Raw genomic sequence first — 26,700 nt, 5'->3', positions numbered from 1 at the left:
ATTCTACAACAGAACTAGTGTTGAAACCAATGGGGTTGGATAGAGATTTTTATAGGCTTTCCAACCATATAAAGTTCACCAAATTTGGCTCATTATATTTGAAGTTATTTAAATTTGAATTTGACACCAGTATGCAATTTGACTAAACAGAAATAAATTGATTTCAAATGTTTGGGCCTAGGCGGGAAAATTAACGGGCCATAGAGAGAGAGAGAGAGAGAAGGCCGGCCCACTTCGCGTACAGCACGAGAAGGCCAACTGACAAGCGGCCCCGAAGCGGTATGAGTTAAACTGGGACGCACGATTAGAACGAGATCCGACGGTCCACGGCCATCGTCGTCTCCGACGAGAGTCGAGCTCACTGGCGACGAGGGTTGGGGGTCGGGGAGCTCACCGGCGGTCGGCGGTCGTCGGCGAGGGGGCAAGGTGAGGTTGTCGTGGACGGCGGAGCGTCTGGTACCGATGGCGTCGCCGGAGGTGGCTTCAATCGACGGCGTCGTCTGCGGCGGCTTCACGGACTCCGGCGAGCGATTGGAGAGCTACGGTGGACAATCAGAGAGGGGAAATGGTCGAGGAGGGTCAGGAGGGAGAGGGGAAGCTGATGGTGTGAGGAGAAAGGCAGGGGAGGGTCTCCTTTTATAGCTGTGAGAGGGTGCCATGGGGGTGCGGGTAGGTCATCGTCGCCGACGGTGCTACAGCAGTGGAGGGGCGTGGGCGCTGATGCAGCGAGTTTCCTGGCGTCACGGTGAGTACTACAGGCGTGACGACATCGAAAAAGGTGGACGGTGGCGGTCGTCATCGTCATGGGACCTTGCAGTACCGCGGCGGAGAGCTTCGGTGATGACGGCGGCTACAGGTCTATCACCGGCCAATGGGGATGTCTGGGAGGTCCCTGGTGGTATGGTGAGTGCGCACGCGTGAGGAGAGGGTGAGGGGAGGACAAGAGTGACGAGGGTAGCTCGGGTACTGGCGCGTCCAGTGGCATGTCCTGGCGTGCTCTGCGCGTTCTGGGCGTCACTGGGCGCGTCGTGTTCCCGATGATGCACACGTCTCTGTGATTGATGGCTAGTACCAGTGTGTCCAGTGGGGTGAGGCCAGTCTCTTTGACAAGGTGAGAGTGAGAGGAGAGGGGTGGAGAAGAGAGTGGCATGGTGGTGAGCATGAGCTCACGACATGGTCATGTCAATGATGAAATCGTGCTCAATCTTTGTCTCTGGTGTTTGGCAACGTCTACTGGGTGCAAGGAGGAGCTGGTGGTGACATAGGCTTGATGGTGGAGGCTCCAAACTGCTGGATAAAAGGGAGTATGGAGTTGGTAGAATTGTGCACATAAGGTGCTCGACCAAATGACCGCAAGAGGTAAATTTTGGAATTTTGCAATGAATTTTGGTGGAGTTGATTCATATAATATTTGAGACACAATGGTGGTGGTGGTGTGCAAATTTGAATTGATTTGCAAGATTTCAAAAATGGCACGATCTTAAATCTGATTTGATGTCCCTACTTTGCTTGATGACATTTTGAAATTGAGAAAGCATTTGCAGGGGTGGTCTTGACCAAAGTTGTTCACCTTGATGAGGTCTTGGATGAGGTGCAAAGAGTTGAGGTTGTTTAGTTTAAAAATCTCTTAATTCAGAGGCTCAAAGTGGGCATCATGAAATAAATGGCAGTTTTGATCATTATCTCATGTGAGCTCAATTTGAATTCAAATTTCATTTGATTTGAGTTTCTTTGATTCAAATGGTTTTCTTAAGTGTTTAGTAACATTCTCCAACCAATGTCACAAGCCAAATTGGCCTAGGTTAATGATTTATAAAAATGGCCATAGCCTCATATGTGTATTTCCTATTTTGATTTTACTTTCTTTTTCTTTGACCAAAGGTCACCAATTTGAGTTCATTGGTTGTTAGGGTAGGTTTCATAATGGCTTCAAACAATTTGGGCAAAGTATAATGGCATAGGCCAAGATTTGTAATTATGGGTATATGCCACATATGCCTCTACGTATATTTTTATTTTATTTTTGTTTCACCTTGGATTTAGTTGGTAAGTGATAGGTTGGGTTTGTTGAGGTTTTTCAAATCATCCAACAAGGTAGAACATGGCCTAGTTCATTATTTGCAATAATAGCCATAGGCTTACATAGGCTTTTTTCTTTTATTTATTTTAATTTCTTTTCTTTGTTTTAATCTTGGATGATGAAAAGGAGCAAGGTTTAGGGTTTAGGAAACATTTCAAAGTACTTCTCATAAACATTATGGCAATCACATAAGGATCAAGCATGGGCACTATGCATAGCACATTAATCAATAAAAGTTTTTGTTGGTTCTCATTTTTGGAAAAAGGAAAATTCATTTTCTCTTTGTTTTAAAATTTGGGATGTTACAGGGAGCTCATATATTACTAGATCTATGAAGAACAAGAGAGAGATAGATCAAACTACTGCCATAAACCCATAATTTGGAGGTAGACTACTCCCTCTTCATCATGGTGATGATGGTGGAGACGTTGGAGAGGGTGGACATCCCTCCGGTGGCGGCTCTCTGACGAAGTTTCCCCCTCCAATCTTTGATGGCTCTGGCTCTGTTTCGGTTTTTTGGTGTTTCTATGGCTCTTTCCTCGAGGAAGCCTCGGAAAATCCTTTATATAGAGATTTTTAGGTTAGACGGAGTCCGTAGGTGAAAGAATCAAGCGAATCAGACGGTCTAGGAGGGAAAGAGCATGGGTGGGGCGCACCACCTGGTCTCTTTTGGCCCTCCTGGCCCATATCGTTAGGTCCAAGTGCTCAAGACACTTCTCTTGATGAAATATTGACATCTCCCCGGAATCCTAGCTCAGTTTGACTAAGTTTAATCCGTGAAAGCTATAAATACACAAAACAAGGTTTTCCTATCCTGTAGAATTAAAACCAAAATAAAGAGCATCATTGGTAAATTAAAAAAATCAATATAAAACATGGATATAACATCATATATGTTGCAAATATGTGGTAATATGTATCAAAAAACTACAAGGTCCATGCATGCATCTTACATGCATCACTCGCTGAGCCGAGAGGAATTAGGGTTATGGTCGATTCGGGTACCGGGGAGAAAGTCAGGCCGGTGGCCAAACCGACTCGGTCGGTCTGGTCTAACGAGACCTTACCTTCTGACTAGTGGGGCCAAAGGGCAAATATTTCTTTTCCAAAATCCAATAAATCGTAAAATCCAAAATGAAAATCCAGAAATGAAATAAAATAGGAAAAGTAGTAAAATCAATTCTTTTGAATTACAATTTAATTATTTAAATCATTTTTGAATAAATTTTGAGAAACTCAAATTTCTTAACTTAAAATAAATTTGAAGAATTAAATAAGTAATTAGTATCAAGTGATAAAAAGACTTAGGAAATTCTTAAACCTAATTTACAAATCGAAATTTCATTTTATAATAAGTAATTTAAAATAATAATAAAAATATTAAAAATGAGTTTCTCTATTAAATTATAGAAAAATATCAATATAACCCTAAATAGTAATTAATACTAGAACAATACCCCGCACGTTGCAGCGGATATCTCTTTAAGAAATCTAATAAAACGCATAAAACTTGGTTTATAGAGTATGCAATATTTAGTTGGCCATAGGAGTTGAGACACTAAATTTAATAGCCATGAAATGGATAGGTATTTGAAAATTTAAAGATCATTATATTCCAGAGGTGTACGTGATTGATTTAGATAAGGTAAAGAACCAAATGATATTGATGGCTTGCATGAAAAATGCATGCACATTGCCGCATGTTTTTAAAAAACGTCATATGTGGTTACATATAAGAGCACATAATTAACATTGAGTTTAATTCGCAAAGAGTTCTTTTCGTTGTCAAGCTATTTCGGAGTTCAAGTTGCACGTGACTTAACTATATAATGATATAACAGGAGGGTGCAATATTATCAATCGAGCGGAAAACAAAAGATGATATTGCTAGTTTAATGGTTAAAAATAGATAATATGAATATCTTGCATGTAGAGATAGATAATAAATAAAAACTATTATCGGGATGAGGTGGACAAATGATTAGCTAAGGGAATAGGTGATGTGGATAGCTTGCATGTTGAGATAGACAAATATTAATTGCACTTAGTGGGGTTTTGTTTTATAAGAAGTATAGATTTCTTTTGAAATTTATAATCAATCCTTATTCAGAATTTAAATTATTGTACCAACTTAAATTCAAAAGTTTGAGCAAGAAATCAAAAGGGAAGGGTAATACCACAAAATCCACCAAAGCATGCATCATTTGGATATTTAAATATTGCCCTTACCGTGGTCGTGGGTCAATCCGCTACATTGAGCTGCATTACATCAAAATATCTAGTCAAGTTCATCACTTGCTCATGTCTTTGATTATTTTATATCATTTTAATTGCAAAGCAATACACTTGTCACTCATGCACTGAAGATAAAAATGTTAGTTTCCTAATTTTGAATATGACTATGTGGTTGACAATAGAACCATAGTTTGTGATGATAGTGGAGGTTCCATTGCAAGGGTTTATATATAATCTAGGACTAATAACCAATATCGTCTAGTGATTCTAGCGTCGTATTACGCGTTATTCATATGATATCTAAGGGGACAGAGAAGTCAGCTGCACTTTTTCTCTCGCATATCAACAAACTTGATAGGGCCATGCTGTGTTTCGGTTGCTTCATAGTAGTCTTGGATGGACTTAATCTTCATCCTTGTTGGATGAAGGCTTCCCTACCAACTATGATGGATTATCCATAGCATATCGTGGGTAAAACCGTATGTACGGAAGATGTCTGATGGCTCCCAAATACAGGAGATCAATTGTAGTATTTTTCAATAAAAAAAAGTTGTCAAACCCACGAGAAGATGAAGGCATTGGTTAGCAATTTTGACAAGTAAACAATAATTTTTTAAGTGTAACATACAATTTATTAAACCACTTGCTCAGCTAAATCGCTGGCTACCGGACTGTAACCAAATTCCGGTGAATGCTCGATCCACTCTGAGATCGGTAGACCCGCCCTAACACCATATTGATCGAATTCATGGGATAACTTATTACAACCCCGATGACAGAAAATAAGCTCGAAAACTTCAAAGTGCAAATTGCTGGAACTTCAAACATCACGGAGTAGAACCCCGATCTCTGACTTTTGCATCATAGTGCCATGCCAAATAGTCATCCATTCCACTACTCAGTGGTATTTAAAGAATATGTTTTGCATCCTCTTCACCAAACAAATCGAGTACAAGTTCAGCATCCCACTGTTCAGTAACATGATTAATTAGACCAACCACTCGTTCGACAAGAGAAATCCCTCGTCGATTCATTGGCCTTCTGGTGGTTCCCCTTGGGATCCATGGATCAGACCATGTGTCAATGTTTTCACCAGTACCCACTCTCCAAACTACTCCTTGTTTCAGCAATTCTTTCCCACGCAATATACTTCTCCAAGTGTATGACATACTCGCATGTGGTTGCGCCTCGAGAACAGAACAGTTCGGGAAATATTTCGCCTTTAGAACAATAGCACACAGAGAGTTCGGGTCTTGCAAAATATGCCATCCCTACCATGCCAGCATAGCTAGATTGAAAATGTGCAGATCTCTAAATCCGAGCCCCCATCATCTTTAGATCTTGTCATGCAATCCCAGCTAATCCAATGACACTTGAAGAATAATAAGAATGCAGTAGTTTTGGTGTTTTGTGTGTATAGTTTGCAATAGAATAAAGTACTAAAAGTAAATAGCAATATGTAAATGATCTCAATGAGAGAAAGCCCAATCATCTATGCAGAAAGAGGACAACATCAAGTGTGTGTGTGAACTTATGTGTGACAAGTGTGCCCAAGGGTGGCATGGATTCACTAGCATTTAGACCTCTACGCAACATGGTAAATATCTTGTCAAGTTTCATTTCCTTAGGGGCGGAGCCTAGATTAGGTGCCGCCATAGATAAGAGAAAATACACCCCTTATGATGGGTCCTAGAGCCATTTTCATGAGCAAGTATAGAAATAATTAAGACATAAATGTTCCATTTTATCAATTAGTTCATGGGACCCCGAGATAAACCCCTCTAATGCAACTCAAAATATTGGAAAATGGTTTCTACCATTTTCCCTTCCAACACTCACCATTGCATTAAAGTGCAGCCCTATGCGAGCCTATAGAGGTGAAATAATATGCATTCGACGTTCGCATAAAACCATTATAGAACAACATAAAAGATAAAAACTTGACCAAATACTCATTACACATTATATAGAATCATAGCCAGATCATTCTATGCCCTCAGAAACATGGGGAACTACTCACAAGTGCCAAACATAATATGGACCAGAGGCATAATGATTACAGCACAATCTGAAAGTGTAATCTCTCACCAAATAAAGACAAAGTACCAATCACAAACATGCAACTAGCCTTTAAAACAATATTTGGGGTTAAATAAATCACAAACATATTATGAGGAGGATGAAGTTGATCTCATAGATGGTGATGGTGGTGATGATGGTGCTGATGGAGATGTTGATGAAGATGCCTCCCCCTACGTCAAGGAGGAGTGGTGATGACGATGGCATCAATTTCCCCTTCACCGGAGGCACCGGTGGGGCAGGATCTGCCATCTCCCGGAGTAGGAGAGGACTTTCGCCTCCACCGCCGCCTCAATAAATCTTGGGAAAATATGTCTAAGATTTTTCTGGCGAGACGGAGATGTCTGTAAAAAAGGGGGCTCGAGACTGCTCGAGGCCTATTTGGGCATGGGTGGCGCACCCAGCCAGGTAGGGCGCGCCACATGTGCTCTTTTGGCCCTCGTGGCCTCGCTCGCGTGCTTCTTTGGCCCATGGTCTTTCTCCCGGTGAAAAAATGATCAGGTATATTTCCTTCGATTTTTAGGTGTTCAGAGGGTCCATGAAATAGCGAAATACGAAAAAGGAGGTTTTATGCCTCCCAGAAATTAAATACCAATGAAAGGGACTTTGTAGGAAAGTCCCGTAAATCTACTAAAAATGCATAAATGATGATGTATAATGACAAATATCATTCAAAAACTAATCATATGAGTCACAATATTGATGATGTAAAATGCACATATCAACGTCTACTGGGATATGTGACTGGGTCAAAAAGGTGGGTGACGAGGTATCGACTCGTCAATGCCTACATATTGTAGACTTAGGGTTTCATGGAAAGTAGAGGGCAACTAGAACTCAAAGGTTGTCAAACGATTAAAGGCGTCCAACTAAACAAAACACGGTGGCTAGGGTTTGCAATGATTCTATCTGTATTTCGACCTTGGCTTCACCTTTATATAGGAGGTGAAGCCGAGACTTTTCCGTGTCGCACAAGTACAAAGTTTTCGGGCCGTACCGGTACTTTCTTTAGATTTTAACAAGTTTCCTATAATAACTCTACTTTCGTAATCTGAACATCTTCATCCTTCTGGGCTTCCGAATCTTCGAGTCCATGGGCCTTCTCTCCAATCATAGACCAAGGGTATATATACGACATGCTCTTTAGGCATACCTATGTCAGTAGCCCCCGAGATTTTACTCGAATCGTAGAGTCGAGGAAAATCTCCATCTTTCATCACTTTCATAATACTTTCGAGTCATGTACAACTTTTACTTGATGTCTATATTGTACATGGATAACAGTAAATAAGGTTGGTTCATTCGACGGTTCGATCAGGTACCAGTTAATTGTTGTTGTGGCAAATCCGCATAAAACTACTTCAAATTCGAGTCACTGAACTCGAACTTGGGATACTGGTGTAATTCAGTATGTGCGCTTTAGGACTTATAGAAAACGGAATTTCAACCATTTTATCGAGTACCCAACGCGTCCGCTGGGATTTTCTTAACATATGTTGATGTGGATTAAGTGGGAGAGCGCATTCAGGTGCGATATTACGCCACACAGGACGGATCATGGGGTCTTACCTTCGTGACCCCTTTATAAGTCATGGCATCTAGAGTTTTTGTCGCGGCGGATGTGCTCTGAGAATATATTGTTGAGTGTCTTTGTTCGGCTGATGGAATACTCCATTTATTCTGGTTAATGTATTTCACCAAATAGTATCTTTACTTTCGATGGGAGTACATGACGAGTTTTACAAAACTCGAAAATGTCTACCCAAAACTCGAATAATATTGTTTTGCTATATTGCTCCTTTTATTATTAGTTTTCATCGGGTGCGCGACCAGTGCTCCCGATGGGAGTAGCCCTCGAGGCTACAGCCGAGTATTTGCACTTGGGTGTAGGCTCAACTTTTCTGTTTAATCAACTGTATATTTTTTTCATAATCTTTCTCGTCTTATCAGCAGTATAACCAATACTGCCGATAAGAATAGCCCCCGAGCCTATGATTTTTTTGACCAAGTTACCGTAGGGAAAAATCCCTATGGTGTAGATTTTCTATTTTATATTAACAAGAGTACATGGAGAGAACTACATTAAGGAGGGAAGAAGTGAAGAAAAAATAAGGGCAACATTAAGAAAAAATATTGAAAACCCAAGCTAGAAGGGGTTGAACCAGCGCCTGCTTAACTCTATATTGGTGGAGCAGCATGTCGCTTCTTGATACGCGTAAAGCACACGTCCGTTGAGAACCCCAAGTGGAAGTTATGATGCGTATAGAAGCAAGTTTCCCTCAGTAAGAAACCAAGGTTTATCGAACCAGTAGGAGCCAAGAAGCACGTTGAAGGTTGTTGGTGGCGGAGTGTAGTGCGGCGCAACACCAGGGATTCCGGCGCCAACGTGGAACCTGCACAACACAATCACAGTACTTTGCCCCAACGTAACAGTGAGGTTGTCAATCTCACCGGCTTGCTGAAAACAAAGGATTAAACGTATTGTGTGGAAGATGATGATTGTTTGCGAAGAACAGTAAAGAACAATTGCAGTAAATTGTATTTCAGATGTAAAGAATAGGACCGGGGTCCACAGTTCACTAGTGGTGTCTCTCCCATAAGATAAATAGCATGTTGGGTGAACAAATTACAGTTGGGCAATTGACAAATAAAGAAGGCATAACAATGCACATACATATATCATGATGAGTACTATGAGATTTAATCAGGGCATTACGACAAAGTACATAGACCGCTATCCAGCATGCATCTATGCCTAAAAAGTCCACTTTCAGGTTATCATCCGAACCCCTTCCGGTATTAAGTTGCAAGCAACAGACAATTGCATTAAGTATGGTGCGTAATGTAATCAACACAAATATCCTTAGACAAAGCATCGATGTTTTATCCCTAGTGGCAACAGCACATCCACAACCTTAGAACTTTCTGTCACCGTCCTGCATTTAATGGAGGCATGAACCCACTATCGAGCATAAATACTCCCTCTTGGAGTCACAAGTATCAACTTGGCCAGAGCCTCTACTAGCAACGGAGAGCATGCAAGAACATAAACAACATATATGATAGATTGATAATCAACTTGACATAGTATTCAATATTCATCGGATCCCAACAAACACAACATGTAGCATTACAAATAGATGATCTTGATCATGATAGGCAGCTCACAAGATCTAACATGATAGCACAATGAGGAGAAGACAACCATCTAGCTACTGCTATGGACCCATAGTCCAGGGGTGAACTACTCACACATCGATCCGGAGGCGATCATGGCGATGAAGAGACCTCCGGGAGATGATTCCCCTCTCCGGCAGGGTGCCGGAGGTGATATCCTGAATCCCCCGAGATGGGATTGGCGGCGGCGGCGTCTCTGGAAGGTTTTCCGTATCGTGGCTCTCGGTACTGGGGGTTTCGTGACGAAGACTATATGTAGGCGGAAGGGTAGGTCAGGGGGCGTCACGAGGGGCCCACACAACAGGGCCGCGCGGCCAGGGCCCAGGCCGCGCCGCCCTACTGTGTCGCCACCTCGTGGCCCCACTTTGTTTCCTCTTCGGACTTCTGGAAGCTTCGTGGAAAAATAGGACCCCTGGGCGTTGATTTCGTCCAATTCCGAGAATATTTCCTTACTAGGATTTCTGAAACCAAAAACAGCAGAAAACAACAACTGGCTCTTCGGCATCTCGTCAATAGGTTAGTGCCGGAAAATGCATAATAATGACATATAATGTGTATAAAACATGTGAGTATCATCATAAAAGTAGCATGGAACATAAGAAATTATAGATACGTTTGGGACGTATCAAGCATCCCCAAACTTAGTTCCTACTCGCCCTCGAGTAGGTAAACGATAACAAAGATAATTTCTGAAGTGACATGCTATCATAATCTTGATCATACTATTGTAAGCATATGAGATGAATGCAGCGATTCGAAGAAATGATGAAGATAATGAGTAAACAAATGAATCATATACCAAAGACTTTTCATGAATAATACTTTCAAGACAAGCATCAATAATACTTGCATAAGAGTTACTCATAAAGCAATAAATTCAAAGTAAAGGCATTGAAGCAACACAAAGGAAGATATAAGTTTCAGCAGTTGCTTTCAACTTCAACATGTATATCTCATGGATAATTGTCAACACAAAGTAATATAACAAGTGCAATAGGTAAACATGTAAGAATCATTGCACACAGTTGATACAAGTGTTTGCTTCTGGGATAGAAAGAATAGGTAAACTGACTCAACAATAAAGTAGAAGATAGGCCCTTCGCAGAGGGAAGCATGGATTACTATATTTGTGCTAGAGCTTTTCATTTTGAAAACAAGAAACAATTTTTTCAACGGTAGTAATAAAGCATATGTGTTATGTATAAGACATCCTATAAGTTGCAAGCCTCATGCATAGTATACTAATAGTGCTCGCACCTTGTCCTAATTAGCTTGGATTAACACGGATTATCATTGCATGGCATATGTTTCAACCAAGTGTCACAAAGGGGTACCTCTATGCCGCCTGTACAAGGGTCTAAGGAGAAGGTTCGCATTGAATTTCTCGCTTTTGATCATTCTCAACTTAGACACCCATACCGGGACAACATAGACAACAGATAATGGACTCCTCTTTTAATGCTTAAGCATTCAACAACAGGTAATATTCTCATAAGAGATTGAGGTTTTGTGTCCAAACTGAAACTTCCACCATGATTCATGGCTTTAGTTAGCGGCCCAATGTTCTTCTCTAACAGTATGCATACTCAAACCATTTGATCATGAAAATCGCTCTTACTTCAGACAAGACGAACATGCATAGCAACTCACATGATATTCAACAAAGGTAAAAGTTGATGGCGTCCCCTGAAACATGGTTACCGCTCAACAAGCAACTTATTAAGAAATAAGATACATAAGTACATATTCTTCACCACAATAGTTTTTAAAGCTATTTTCCCATGAGCTATGTATTGTAAAGGCAAAGAATAGAAGTTTAAAGGTAGCACTCAAGTAATGTACTTTGGAATGGCGGAGAAATACCATATGGTAGGTAGGTATGGTGGACACAAATGGCATAGTTTTTGGCTCAAGGATTTGGATGCACGAGAAGAATTCCTCTCAATACAAGGCTAGGCTAGCAAGGTTGTTTGAAGAAAACTCAAGTGTAAAAGGTGCAGCAAAGCTCACATATGAACATATTGTAACTATTATAAGACTTTACATTGTCTCCTTGTTGTTCAAACACCTTATCCAGAAAATATCTAGACTCTAGAGATCAATCATGCAAACTAAATTTTAACAAGCTCTATGTAGTTATTCATTAATGGGTACAAGGTACATGATGCAAGAGCTTAAACATGATCTATATGCACAACAATTGCCAAGTATCACATTATTCAAGACATTATACCATTTACCACATGCGGCATTTTCCGTTTCCAACCATATAGCAATGAATGAAATAGTCCAACTTTCGCAATGAACATTAAAGATAAAGCTAAGAACACATGTGTTCATACGAAACAGCGGAGCGTGTCTCTCTCCCAAACAAATAATGCTAGGATCCGATCTTATTCAAACAAAACAAAAATAAAAACAAACAGACGCTCCAAGCAAAGCACATAAGATGTGACGGAATAAAAATATAGTTTCACTAGAGGAACCTGATAATGTTGTCGATGAAGAAGGGATGCCTTGGGCATCCCCAAGCTTAGACGCTTGGGTCTTCTTAAAATATGCAGGGATGAACTACGGGGGCATCCCCAAGCTTAGACTTTTCACTCTTCTTGATCATATTGTATCATCCTCCTCTCTTGACCCTTGAAAACTTCCTCCACACCAAACTTAAAACAAACTCATTAAAGGGTCAGTGCATAATTCATATATTCAGAGGTGACATAATCATTCTTAACACTTCTGGACATTGCACAAAGCTACTGAAAGTTAATGGAACAAAGAAATCCATCAAACATAGCAAAACAGGCAATGCGAAATAAAAGGCAGAATCTGTCAAAACAGAACAGTCCGTAAAGACGAATTTTTTAGAGGCACCAAACTTGCTCAGATGAAAATGCCCAAATTGAATGAAAGTTGCGTACATATCTGAGGATCACGCACGTAAATTGGCAGATTTTTCTGAGTTACCTACAGAGAACCATACCCAAATTCGTGACAACAAGAAATCTGTTTCTGCGCAGTAATCCAAATCTAGTATTGACTTTACTATCAAAAACTTTACTTGGCACAACAATGCAATAAAATAAAGATAAGGAGAGGTTGCTACAGTAGTAACAACTTCCAAGAATCAAATATAAAACAAAGTACTGTAGTAAAAACATGGGTTGTCTCCCATAAGCGCTTTTCTTTAACGCCTTTCAGCTAGGCGCAGAAAGTGTGAATCAAGTATTATCAAGAGATGAAGCATCGACATCATAATTTGTTCTAATAATAGAATCATAAGGTAACTTCATTTTCTTTCTAGGGAAGTGTTCCATACCTTTCTTGAGAGGAAATTGATATTTAATATTACCTTCCTTCATATCAATGGTAGCACCAACAGTTCGAAGAAAAGGTCTTCCCAATATAATGGGACAAGATGCATTGCATTCAATATCCAAGACAACAAAATCAACAGGGACAAGGTTATTGTTAACCATAATGCGAACATTATCAATCCTCCCCAAAGGTTTCTTTATAGCATTATCAGCAAGATTAACATCCAAACAACAATTTTTCAATGGTGGCAAGTCAAGCATATCATAGATTTTCTTAGGCATAACAGAAATACTTGCACCAAGATCACATAAAGCATTACAATCAAAATCATTGACCCTCATCTTAATGATGGGCTCCCAACCATCTTCTAACTTCCTAGGAATAGAAGTTTCAAGTTTTAGTTTCTCTTCTCTAGCTTTTATGAGAGCATTTGTAATATGTTTTGTAAAGGCCAAATTTATAGCACTAGCATTGGGACTTTTAGCAAGTTTTTGTAAGAACTTTATAACTTCAGAGATGTGAAAATCATCAAAGTCTAAATCATTATGACCTACAGCAATGGAATCGTTGTCCCCAGTGTTGGAAAAAATTTCAGTAGTTTTATCAGTTTCAGCAGTTTTAGCAGTTTAGGTAATTTTGCACGCTTTGCACTAGGAGTAGAAACATTGCCAACACCAATTATTTTACCATTAATAGTAGGAGGTTTAGCAACATGTGAATCATTATCATTACTAGTGGTGGTAATAGTCCAAACTTTAGCTACATTATTCTCTTTAGCAAGTTTTTCATTTTCTTCTCTATCCCACCTAGCATGCAATTCAGCCATCAATCTTATATTCTCATTCATTCTAACTTGAATGGCATTTGCTGTAGTAACAATCTTATTTTCATTATCCTTATTAGGCATAACTTTCAATTTTAAAAGATCAACATCAGAGGCAAGTCTATCAACCTTAGAAGCAAGAATATCAATTTTATCAAGTTTTTCTTCAACAGATTTGTTAAAAGTAGTTTGTGTACTAATAAATTCTTTAAGCATGGCTTCAAGACCAGGGGGTACACTCCTATTATTGTTGTAAGAATTCCCATAAGAATTAACATAACCATTACTATTAGTAGAAGGATATGGCATATAGTTGTTACCAGAATTATTCCTATAAGCATTGTTGTTGAAATTATTATTTTTAATGAAGTTCACATCAACATTTTCTTCTTGAGCAACCAATGAAGCTAAAGGAACATTATTTGGATCAACATTAGATCTACCATTCACAAGCATAGACATAATCACATCAATCTTATCACTCAAGGAGGAGGTTTCTTCAACATAATTTACATTCTTACCTTGTGGAGCTCTTTCCGTGTGCCATTCAGAGTAATTTATCATCATATCATCAAGAAGCTTTGTCGCCGCCCCCAAAGTGATGGACATAAAGGTACCTCCAGCAGCTGAATCCAATAGGTTCCGCGAAGAAAAATTCAATCATGCATAGAAGGTTTGGATGATCATCCAAGTAGTCAGTCCATGGGTTGGGCAATTCTTTACCAAAGATTTCATTCTCTCCCATGCTTGAGCAACATGTTCATTATCCAATTGCTTAAAATTCATTATGCTACTTCTCAAAGATATAATTTTAGCAGGAGGATAATATCTACCAATAAAAGCATCTTTACATTTAGTCCATGAATCAATACTATTCTTAGGCAAAGATAGCAACCAATCTTTAGCTCTTCCTCTTAAGGAGAAAGGAAATAATTTTAATTTTATAATATCACCATCTACATCCTTATACTTTTGCACTTCACAAAGTTCAACAAAATTATTAAGATGGGCAGCAGCATCATCAGAACTAACACCAGAAAATTGCTCTCTCATAACAAGATTCAGTAAAGCAGGTTTAATTTCAAAGAATTCTGCTGTAGTAGCAGGTGGACCAATAGGTGTGCATAAGAAATCATTATTATTAGTGTTTGTGAAGTCACAGAACTTAGTGTTTTCAGGAGTATTCATTTTAGCAATAGTAAATAAAGCAAACTAGATAAAGTAAATGCAAGTAACTAATTTTTTTGTGTTTTTAATATAGAGAACGCAAACAAGATAGTAAATAAAGATAAGCTAGCAACTAATTTTTTTGTGTTTTTGATTTAGTGCAGCAAACAAAGTAGTAAATAAAATAAAGTAAAGCAAGACAAAAAGAAAGTAAAGAGATTGGAAGTGGAGACTCCCCTTGCAGCGTGTCTTGATCTCCCCGGCAACGGCGCCAGAAATTTAGCTTGATACGCGTAAAGCACACATCCGTTGGGAACCCCAAGTGGAAGGTATGATGCGTATAGAAGCAAGTTTCCCTCAGTAAGAAACCAAGGTTTATTGAACCAGTAGGAGCCAAGAAGCACGTTGAAGGTTGTTGGTGGCGGAGTGTAGTGCGGCGCAACACCAGGGATTCCGGCGCCAACGTGGAACCTGCACAACACAATCACAGTACTTTGCCCCAACGTAACAGTGAGGTTGTCAATCTCACCGGCTTGCTGAAAACAAAGGATTAAACGTATTGTGTGGAAGATGATGATTGTTTGCGAAGAACAGTAAAGAACAATTGCAATAAATTGTATTTCAGATGTAAAGAATAGGACCGGGGTCCACAGTTCACTAGTGGTGTCTCTCCCATAAGATAAATAGCATGTTGGGTGAACAAATTACAGTTGGGCAATTGACAAATAAAGAAAGCATAACAATGCACATACATATATCATGATGAGTATCGGATGAAGCCTGGTGACCGGGTGTATACGTGAGCACGCGGTCTCTATCCAACACGTGTCCAACGCCGTGTCTTCTGCCGTTTATCCGTGATGAGATCGGAACAAGACGTGTGGTCCTAATTAAAGTGGCTCCCCTTCTTATTCCCTTTTATCCTCCACCAGACGCACAACAGCACAAGAGCCTGGCCATGGTGGCCTGCCGATTCCGCCCGCAAGCCTCTTCCCCCCGAGCGCTGCCCTGCCCTCCCCTCCCTTGGACCGGGGCGGCGCCAGGGTCCAAGGTAGCCGCGGTTGGGGAGAAGGCGCGCGCGAGGAGCCGCTCTGATGGACGTCGGCAGCTTCTGGCGGTGGCGCCCATGAGGAGCTGTGGAGGGCGGCGCCCACAAGGAGCTGTCGAGGGCGGCGCCGGAGAAGTGACGGGTCTTAATCTAAAGGAAAGGGGAGGAGTGGCCGAGCTCCTATGGTCCACCTACCCGCCGGCCGCTCCAAGACCACGACGCTGTGCACCCTGGGCGGCCAGGACGAACGCGGCGAGGACGGAGGAGCCAGGCATCGATTGAATTTGTGTCTGGATGAAAAGTCAAGGAGGAGGGTACTTTGTGCTCCTGCTACTCCGTGAAATTGAAAGTGAAAGTGAAATTATCCAATTAATCTGAGCTGACACAAGTTCAGGACCATGTCACGCACAAAAATCATGCTGAAGATCCAAAGGAGTGGCCCAACATCGAAGCAAACATTCAGTCAAATAATCTTCCAAGAACAGATGGTGAACAAATCACTACAAATTCTGCACAATCCATCAAAAATATTCGGCTCGCAATTGCCACCTCCATGCCCCATTGTCTCGATTTGGGATTCTAGGGGAGCGCCGCCAGCCCCGCCATGTGAATTGGGTAAATCGTATCTAAACAGCGATTTAGGCTCTGTTGGGGAAAGTGCAGCTCCAAAGACCAAATCGAAAAACAACGGCGAGCAAGTAAGGATTGGCCGGAGCAACCACTCCAAGCAGCGGCCATAGCGACCAGGCTACGGTGGTGGGAATTAGGTAGCCGCTCATGTACACTCCGATTTGGCCTCCTCTGGCTTCCGATTTGACCTCCTATTTTGGTCTGCCGCCCCTGTTCGCCCTGCTCGCCCTCTCCCCTCGACCGTGTATGCCCTGGCTGGCCGCGCTCGTGCAAGTTACGGCCACTCGCTGCTCCGGCCGTTACAATGAGCTCGATTTGCTGGTTCCCCCACGCGCAGACGGCTCGAACCCGAAGCCTAGATCGAGGAAGCCACGCAGCTCGACGGTAACGCGGTTCCCCCACGCGCGGACGGCTCGAACCCGAAGACCAGATCGAGGCAGCCACACAGCTCGTCGAGGTCATCGTCGGTGACACTCTGCGCGTGGCTGAGCGAGGACGACGAGGGCGCCCGGCGCATCAGGCCGCGGCGGCACCGCTCTCAGGCCTCGCCCCGCTCGATGTCGGGTGACCACGAGTTCTGCTTCTGTAGGCTCATCAGCTCCGCCGCGCCCTCATCTTCTTGCATCCCAGCAGGTGGTGCTGGTGCTGGAAGCCCTTCTCCATGGCGCCGCCGCCAGCCTCCTCCCTGTGATGCGGCGAAGGTGTTGGTACTGGTTGGGAGATAGAGTGGGCAGAGGCGGCCCAATTCGAGTCAACAGGTCGGCTCGCGGTGGGATTAGAAAAGGAATGTTTCACGCCGTTTGGGCTCAGTTTGTTAGGCTAGCATCTTAAAGCGAATCCAACGGTGATGACCGCGTGCTCACGTATACACCTGGTCACCAAATCCACTCTCTGATGAGTATTATGAGATTTAATCAGGGCATTACGACAAAGTACATAGACCGCTATCCAGCATGCATCTATGCCTAAAAAGTCCACTTTCAGGTTATCATCCGAACCCCTTCCGGTATTAAGTTGCAAGCAACAGACAATTGCATTAAGTATGGTGTTGTAGGGATTCGTAGCATAGAAAACAAAAAATTTCCTACCGCAAGAACGCAATCCAAGCCAAGATGCAATCTAGAAGACGGTAGCAACGAGGGGATGAACGAGACTAACCCTTGAAGATTTCCAAAGCCTACAAGAGGAGGCTCTCGTTGCTGCGGTAGACGATAACTTGCCGCTTTCAAAAGCGCGTAGAAGATCTTGACGGTGCCACAATCGGGCAGCACCTCCGTACTCGGTCACACGTTCGGTGTTGATGAAGACGACGTCCTTCTCCCCGTTCCAGCGGGCAGCGGAAGTAGTAGATCCTCCTCGGAATCCCGGCAGCACGATGGCGTGGTGGCGGTGGTGGTGGAGAACTCCAGCAGGGCTTCGCCTAAGCGTACGCGGGAGTTATATGTGGAGGAGAGGTAGCTAGGGTTTGGGAGAGGGGGGCTTGGGCGCCGGCCCTCAAAGGGGTGCGGCCAAGGTGGTGGCAAGAGTGGCCGGCCAGCCCCTCCCCTCCTCTCTTTATATAGGTGGAAGCCCCAGGATTAGGTCAAAAGTCTCCGAATAAGACCCCAACATAAAACCTTCCATATGACCAAACCTAGGGGGAGTGGGACTCCCCCTTTCCTTTGGTGGGGTGGCCGGCCACCATGGGGAGGAGTCCACTTGGGACTCCTCCTCCCTTAGGCTGGCCGGCCAAGGTGGGTGGAGTCCCTCTGGGACTCCACCTTCCATACTGATTTCTTCCGGACTCTTCTAGAACCTTCCAGAAAAAAATACCGAATCATTTTCAAACTTGGAATATGACTTCCTATATATGAATCTTATTCTCCGGACCATTCCGGACCTCCTCGTGATGTCCTGGATCCCATCCGAGACTCCGAACAAAACTTCGAACTCCATTCCATATTTCCATATCTACTTAAACGACATCAAACCTTAAGTGTGTCACCCTACGGTTCGCGAACTATGTAGACATGGTTGAGACCACTCTCCGACCAATAACCAATAGCGGGATCTGGAGATCCATAATGGCTCCCACATGTTCAACGATGACTTTAGTGATCGAATGAACCATTCACATACGATACCAATTCCCTTTGTCACGCGATATTTTACTTGTCCGAGGTTTGATCATCGGTATCTCTATAGCTTGTTCAACCTCGTCTCCTGACAAGTACTCTTTACTCGTACCGTGGTATGTGGTCTCTTATGAACCATTCATATGCTTGCAAGCTAATATAGACGACATTCCACCGAGAGGGCCCAGAGTATATCTATCCGTCATCGGGATGGACAAATCCCACTGTTGATCCATATGCCTCAACTCATACTTTCCGGATACTTAATCCCACCTTTATAACCACCCATTTACGCAGTGGCGTTTGATGTAATCAAAGTACCTTTCCGGTATAAGTGATTTATATGATCTCATGGTCGAAAGGACTAGGTAACTATGTATCGAAAGCTTATAGCAAATAACTTAATGACGTGATCTTATGCTACGCTTAATTGGGTGTGTCCATTACATCATTCATATAATGACATAACCTTGTTATTAATAACATCCAATGTTCATGATCATGAAACTATGATCATCTATTAATCAACAAGCTAGTTAAGAGGCTTACTAGGGACTCATTGTTGTTTACATAACACACATGTATCAATGTTTCGGTTAATACAATTATAGCATGGTATATAAACATTTATCATAAACACAAAGATATATAATAACCACTTTTATTATTGCCTCTTGGGCATATCTCCAACAGTCTCCCACTTGCACTAGAGTCAATAATCTAGATTACATTGTAAGGTACCTAACACCCATGGTATTCTGGTGTTGGTCATACTTTGCCCTAGGGAGAGCTTTAGTCAATGATTCTGACACACTCAGAAACGTATGTATTTTGCAATTCATTTGCGTCTTCACGCATCACTCATTTTCCAAATGAGTCGGCATTAAATATGTTTGGTCTTCTGGTGGAACCTTAATTCCGCGGTCTGAAATATGTCGCTAATATTGTCACACACAATGTAGCTTCAAAGTTCTGACACTATCGGAACTACACCAAGTTCTCAAAGAACTCTTCGACTTAAACATCCTCAGTCATTGTCAAAACAATGACATACTCTGCCTTCTTTTGTAGAATCCGTCACAATATTTTAGAACTCTTCTAAATCTAGCATTGTGCTACCTTTTAATCAACACTTAGCCTAATTGAGATTTGAAATTAATTTTATATGTGACCAAACAAATATCGGTGCAACACCTTACAACGATTTGTTTGTCATTACCCCATATAAAACTATATATATATCCTTGGTTCTTCTAAAGCACACAGGGATATTCTTACTGTTTGTCCATTGATCATCACATGTATCATTCTGGTATATGCTCCTAACTTTTTAGAACACAGGACATCTGATTGTGTACATATTATTCGTGATCTATAATCACTCATGTGTTTTTACTCATTAAGTGTCATATACACTCAAGTCTTGTTAAACCTTCACATGACAAGAACATTTTCTTAATATTTCTATATTGAACTACTTCAATATCCATTCTATGTACTTTGACTTAAACTTATTATGTGTCTCAATCTATCTTCATAGATCTTGACACTAAATATGTTTCAGTCCATATCCTTTCATTGAAGTTAGTTCTCAATGAAACCTTTTATAATCAAGTATATAATTACATCATTTATAACCAACTATATGTATCTACATAAAGTATTATAAATATGTCTCAGCGCTCCCACTTAATTTCTTGCAAATGCAAGCATCTTCATCGTTTCTGATGAAATCAAAAAATTCTTTGACTATTTCATCTGGTGAAGATTTCAACTCCGCGATACTCACTTCATCCAATTGAAGTTCGTATACTTATCTAGTATTCCACGGACTAGCAAAACTCTTGGTTTGTATCTTGTATACACCTTTAATACACACTTCTGTTAAATAATGTATTTTGCCATCCTACTAGCATATCTCATAAAAGAAATATGTAGCGATTACTAGAATAATCCATATAGACTTTAAGCATTGCTACAGAAGATCTAATCTTATCGTAGTCAACTCTTTGAACTTTGTCGTAAACTATTTTTTGACAAGTCGGGCTTCTTCAATGATATTTCATCCAAGTCCATCAATTTTATAGATCCATTTACTTTCAAAAAGTATTTTTCTTTCTTGGATTTTATGGCGTATAGCCATTTTAACGGAGTCAGGGCCCATCATAACTTCTTTGTTTGTGGTTGATTTATCATTGTTCAAAATCAATCCTTTGTTCACAAATCATTTATTTGATCACAAAGTAAACCATACCTACAAGGTTCAATATGTACTTCGATCTCCATGACTAAAACACTTTGTAGTCATGAGAGCTATGATCATCGTGGCCGCTTCCGGAACCAATTCCGATGCTGCGCTACTCTGATCATTATGCTCAGATTCATAAACCTTATCAAGTTCTATTGTCCTCCCACTCAAATACTTCGCTAGAAAACAATTTCTTGGAAATAAGCAAGTAACATTAACAAACACTTTTGTCTTTTACTTCATAGTGGAAAGAATTCCCAATTAATTCTTTGGGATAACCAACAAAGACATTCATTCGATTTTGGTTGTAAACTTATTTACATATGCTATGCATACCAAAAATTTAAGAAATGACTACTAGGGTTCATACCCATGCCATAACTCGTATGGTGTCTTTTCAACGGATCATGATGATGCTCTATTCAGTGTAAAAGCGGTAGTCACTAAAGCATCATCCACAAAAATATAATGGCATCAATATTTTATCTCATCATTTGACCCAACAAGGTTTGGATACGTCTCTTGGATACTTCACCATCACTATGATACTCCAAGAAACGTGAGTTGTAGAACAATTTCATAACTCTCTTAGATGTTCGCTAAAACTCGTAATTCAAATATTTCCACCATGATCTAATCATAGATATTTGACTTTTCTATTACGATGATTTCCACTTCATGCTGAAATTTATTTGAATCCATTCAAATGATTCAAATTTCTTCCTTATCGAATATATCCACATATATACTCAATTCATTGTTGGAAGTTTTCATGAAGTAGAAGAATCTCCCGCACACAACTATGCCCAGTGAACCTCATACATCATCATGTATGTTTCCACTAAGTTAGTTGGCCGTTCAACTCTTGGCCTATGAACGGTATTGCAGTCATTCTTCAGAAAAGATTTGCAAGCGCCAAATGATTCAAAAATCAAATGACTCCAAAAATCCATTTGCATGGAGTTCCTTCATGCGTTCCTTTCTAACATGACCTAAATGGTGGTTCCATAGATAAGTGGAATTCAAATCATTTGCCTTATGGCATTTTTAGCGTCAGTGTTATGTATATGTGTTTCACCATTAAGATTTATAATAACTTATCCATCGTACATGGAGTAATGTCATAATTTGAACAACTCATTGTTTTTATTTGACCAGAGCAAAATAACAATTATTAAGTTCTTTATTATAAATTCTAAGGGCTAGGTAGAATGCCAACGACAAACATAATAACACTTTATTATGTTCCAGACGTACATTATTACCATATTCCTTATCGGTCACTTAGGCCATCGTATTCTTGTATTGCGTTGTACTATATGACATCTCATACCAACCAATTTGGTACAAATACCCAAGAACTTCATTATGTGACCAAACAAGGAATACATCCATAACATGTATATCATTTATATACACCTGAGCTAGACTTTCTAGTCTTTTCTTTCTTTCTGCCAAAATATCTTTTGTAGTTTCTCTTTTAGCTTTCCTCATTATTCAGAAAACACTTCACCTTCAATAACTTCTAGGTTTGTTGGTCAAATACCAATAACCTTGAGGTTCTTACTTTGAAGTTGATCAAGTGTTTCAGATTTCACTATTAGTAACTTTTGAACAATTTCACTCATAATTTTATCCATCATATCATGATGACTTTCCGAGACCATGTCTGTACATGCTAGGCTCGTAAAGTTTAACCTCAGTATTCGCAAGTGCAAATCTGGCTTGCACCCGTTGTATGCACACGTAGAATCTATCACACCCGATCATCACGAGATGCTTCGAAACGACGAGTCTTAGCAACGGTGCATACTAAGGACGATCACTTCATGGATATGCGAATATCGTTAGTGCCCCAATAGTTGGAGGATTGGGATGCCTTGCGTCTTCAACCTTCCTACATTCCCATAAAACTTATGAGTTTATGTAGTCTCACCAAATTATATTTTATCATCTTGCAAGAAGATCTTAGATATCACATATATCTCATACCTTGATTATTTCTGAAAACAAAATTTCCAGCTCCTTACTTTTTAAACAGATTTGAACTTCAAGTTTCACGGAGACAAGATGACTTTAGGTACTAATTGAAATCATAGCTCTTTGTATCAACAATGTGAGGTTTACTAAAAGTTTGCAATAGGACTTAAACAATTCTTGATTCTTGAACAATACGGTACCAGACCGTAAAGTTTCTTGTCAGATTTTAACACTATTTCTATCTCAATTACAAGACTAGCGCTTGGTAGAAAACGGATGCCAATACTACAAATTAATTCAAAATACTACTCAGACTATGTTTATGATAATTAGTTCATGTTTTAATCTAATTACTAATGAACTCCCACTTAATACAACATCCCTCATAGTTGCTAAGTGGTACACGATCCACATCCACTACACCAAAACCGATCATCACGTGAGATGATGTAGCTTCAATGGTGAACATCAACATGTTGATCATATCATCCATATGACTCGTGTTCAACCTTTCAGTTTCCGTTGTCCCGAGGCCATGTCTGTACATGCTAGGCTCGTCAAGCAAACCCAAGTATTCTGCATGTGCAAACATGGCTTACACCCGTTGTTTATGAACGTAGAATCTATCACATCCGATCATCATGAGATGCTTCGAAACGACGAACTGTTGCAACGGTGCATACGAGGGGAGAACACTTTATTATCTTGATATTAATGTGAGGGATCATCTTATAATGCTACCGTCGCGTTCTAAGCAAAATAAGATGCATAAAGGATTAACATCACATGCAATTCATATGTGATATGATATGGCCCTTTAGTCTTTGCGCCTTCGATCTTCATCTCCAAAGCATGGATATGATCTCCATCATCAACGGGCATGATCTCCATCATCGTCGGCGTAGCGTCAAGGTCCATGGCGCCGTCTTCATGGTTGTTCACCTCATGTAGCAACTATTACAACTACTTTGAAATACTACTCAACATGAAATTTAAAGACAACCATAAGGCTCCTGCCGGTTGTCACAATACAATAATGATCATCTCATACATATTCATCATCACATTATGGCCATATCACATCACCAAACCCTGCAAAAACAAGTTAGACGTCTCTAATTTGGTTTGCATATTTTACGTGGTTTAGGGTTTTCGAGTGAGATCTAATCTACCTACGAACATGAACCACAACGGTGATACTAGTGTTGTCAATAGAAAGAGAGACAGACACCCGCAAAGCCACTTATGCAATACAAGTTGCATGTCGAACGTGGAGCAAGTCTCATGAACGCGGTCATGTAAAGTTAGCCCGAGCCGCTTCATCCCACCATGCCACAAAGATGCAAAATACTCAAACTAAAGACAACACAAGCATCAACGCCCACAAAACAATTGTGTTCTACTCGTGCAACCATCTATGCATAAACCTGGCTCTGATACCACTGTAGGGATTCGTAGAATAGAAAACAAAAAATTTCCTACCGCGAGAACGCAATCCAAGCCAAGATGCAATCTAGAAGACGGTAGCAACGAGGGGATGAACGAGACTAACCCTTGAAGATTTCCAAAGCCTACAAGAGGAGGCTCTCGTTGCTGCGGTAGATGATCACTTGCCGCTTTCAAAAGCGCGTAGAAGATCTTGACGGTGCCACAATCGGGCAGCACCTCCGTACTCGGTCACACGTTCGGTGTTGATGAAGACGACGTCCTTCTCCCCGTTCCAGCAGGCAGCGGAAGTAGTAGATCCTCCTCGGAATCCCGGCAGCACGACGGCGTGGTGGCGGTGGTGGTGGAGAACTCCAGCAGGGCTTCGCCTAAGCGTATGCGGGAGTTATATGTGGAGGAGAGGTAGCTAGGGTTTGGGAGAGGGGGGCTTGGGCGCCGGCCCTCAAAGGGGTGCGGCCAAGGTGGTGGCAAGAGTGGCCGGCCAGCCCCTCCCCTCCTCTCTTTATATAGGTGGAAGCCCCAAGGATTAGGTCAAAAGTCTCCGAATAAGACCCCAACATAAAACCTTCCATATGACCAAACCTAGGGGGAGTGGGACTCCCCCTTTCCTTTGGTGGGGTGGCCGGCCACCATGGGGAGGAGTCCACTTGGGACTCCTCCTCCCTTAGGCTGGCCGGCCAAGGTGGGTGGAGTCCCTCTGGGACTCCACCTTCCATGTTGATTTCTTCCGGACTCTTCTAGAACCTTCCAGAAAAAATACCGAATCATTTTCAAACTTGGAATATGACTTCCTATATATGAATCTTATTCTCCGAACCATTCCGGACCTCCTCGTGATGTCCTGGATCCCATCCGAGACTCCGAACAAAACTTCGAACTCCATTCCATATTTCCATATCTACTTAAACGACATCAAACCTTAAGTGTGTCACCCTACGGTTCGCGAACTATGTAGACATGGTTGAGACCACTCTCCGACCAATAACCAATAGCGGGATCTGGAGATCCACAATGGCTCCCACATGTTCAACGATGACTTTAGTGATCGAATGAACCATTCACATACGATACCAATTCCCTTTGTCACGCGATATTTTACTTGTCTGAGGTTTGATCATCGGTATCTCTATACCTTGTTCAACCTCGTCTCCTGACAAGTACTCTTTACTCGTACCGTGGTATGTGGTCTCTTATGAACCATTCATATGCTTGCAAGCTAATATAGATGACATTCCACCGAGAGGGCCCAGAGTATATCTATCCGTCATCGGGATGGACAAATCCCACTGTTGATCCATATGCCTCAACTCATACTTTCCGGATACTTAATCCCACCTTTATAACCACCCATTTACGCAGTGGCGTTTGATGTAATCAAAGTACCTTTTCGGTATAAGTGATTTATATGATCTCATGGTCGAAAGGACTAGGTAACTATGTATCGAAAGCTTATAGCAAATAACTTAATGACGTGATCTTATGCTACGCTTAATTGGGTGTGTCCATTACATCATTCATATAATGACATAACCTTGTTATTAATAACATCCAATGTTCATGATCATGAAACTATGATCATCTATTAATCAACAAGCTAGTTAAGAGGCTTACTAGGGACTCATTGTTGTTTACATAACACACATGTATCAATGTTTCGGTTAATACAATTATAGCATGGTATATAAACATTTATCATAAACACAAAGATATATAATAACCACTTTTATTATTGCCTCTTGGGCATATCTCCAACAGGTGCGTAATGTAATCAACACAAATATCCCTAGACAAAGCATCGATGTTTTATCCCTAGTGGCAACAGCACATCCACAACCTTAGAACTTTCTGTCACTGTCCCAGATTTAATGGAGGCATGAACCCACTATCGAGCATAAATACTCCCTCTTGGAGTCACAAGTATCAACTTGGCCAGAGCCTCTACTAGCAACGGAGAGCATGCAAGAACATAAACAACATATATGATAGATTGATAATCAACTTGACATAGTATTCAATATTCATCGGATCCCAACAAACACAACATGTAGCATTACAAATAGATGATCTTGATCATGATAGGCAGCTCACAAGATCTAACATGATAGCACAATAAGGAGAAGACAACCATCTAGCTACTGCTATGGACCCATAGTCCAAGGGTGAACTACTCACACATCGATTCGGAGGCGATCATGGCGACGAAGAGACCTCCGAGAGATGATTCCCCTCTCCGGCAGGGTGCCGGAGGCGATCTCCTGAATCCCCCGAGATGGGATTGGCAGCGGCGTCTCTGGAAGGTTTTCCGTATCGTGGCTCTCGGTACTGGGGGTTTCGCGACGAAGACTATATGTAGGC

At 41.2% G+C, this 26,700-nt stretch overlaps 1 protein-coding gene across 1 annotated transcript in view; it reads left to right on the top strand.

Annotated features, from left to right (window-relative positions):
- The first annotated feature begins 462 nt into the window (after positions 1-462).
- LOC127316211 (uncharacterized) overlaps positions 463-26,700 on the top strand; it is a 48,026-nt gene continuing 21,788 nt past the window's right edge. Inside the window, exon 1 of the mRNA XM_071823815.1 lies at positions 463-604. Within this exon, the coding sequence (XP_071679916.1) occupies positions 463-604 (142 nt within the window). The remainder of the gene's footprint in view (positions 605-26,700) is intronic.

This window comes from Lolium perenne, chromosome 7 (genome assembly GCF_019359855.2).
Source record: "Lolium perenne isolate Kyuss_39 chromosome 7, Kyuss_2.0, whole genome shotgun sequence".
In the NCBI taxonomy this organism is placed as follows: Eukaryota; Viridiplantae; Streptophyta; class Magnoliopsida; order Poales; family Poaceae; genus Lolium; species Lolium perenne.
This window is presented reverse-complemented; position numbering and strand designations above follow the sequence as displayed.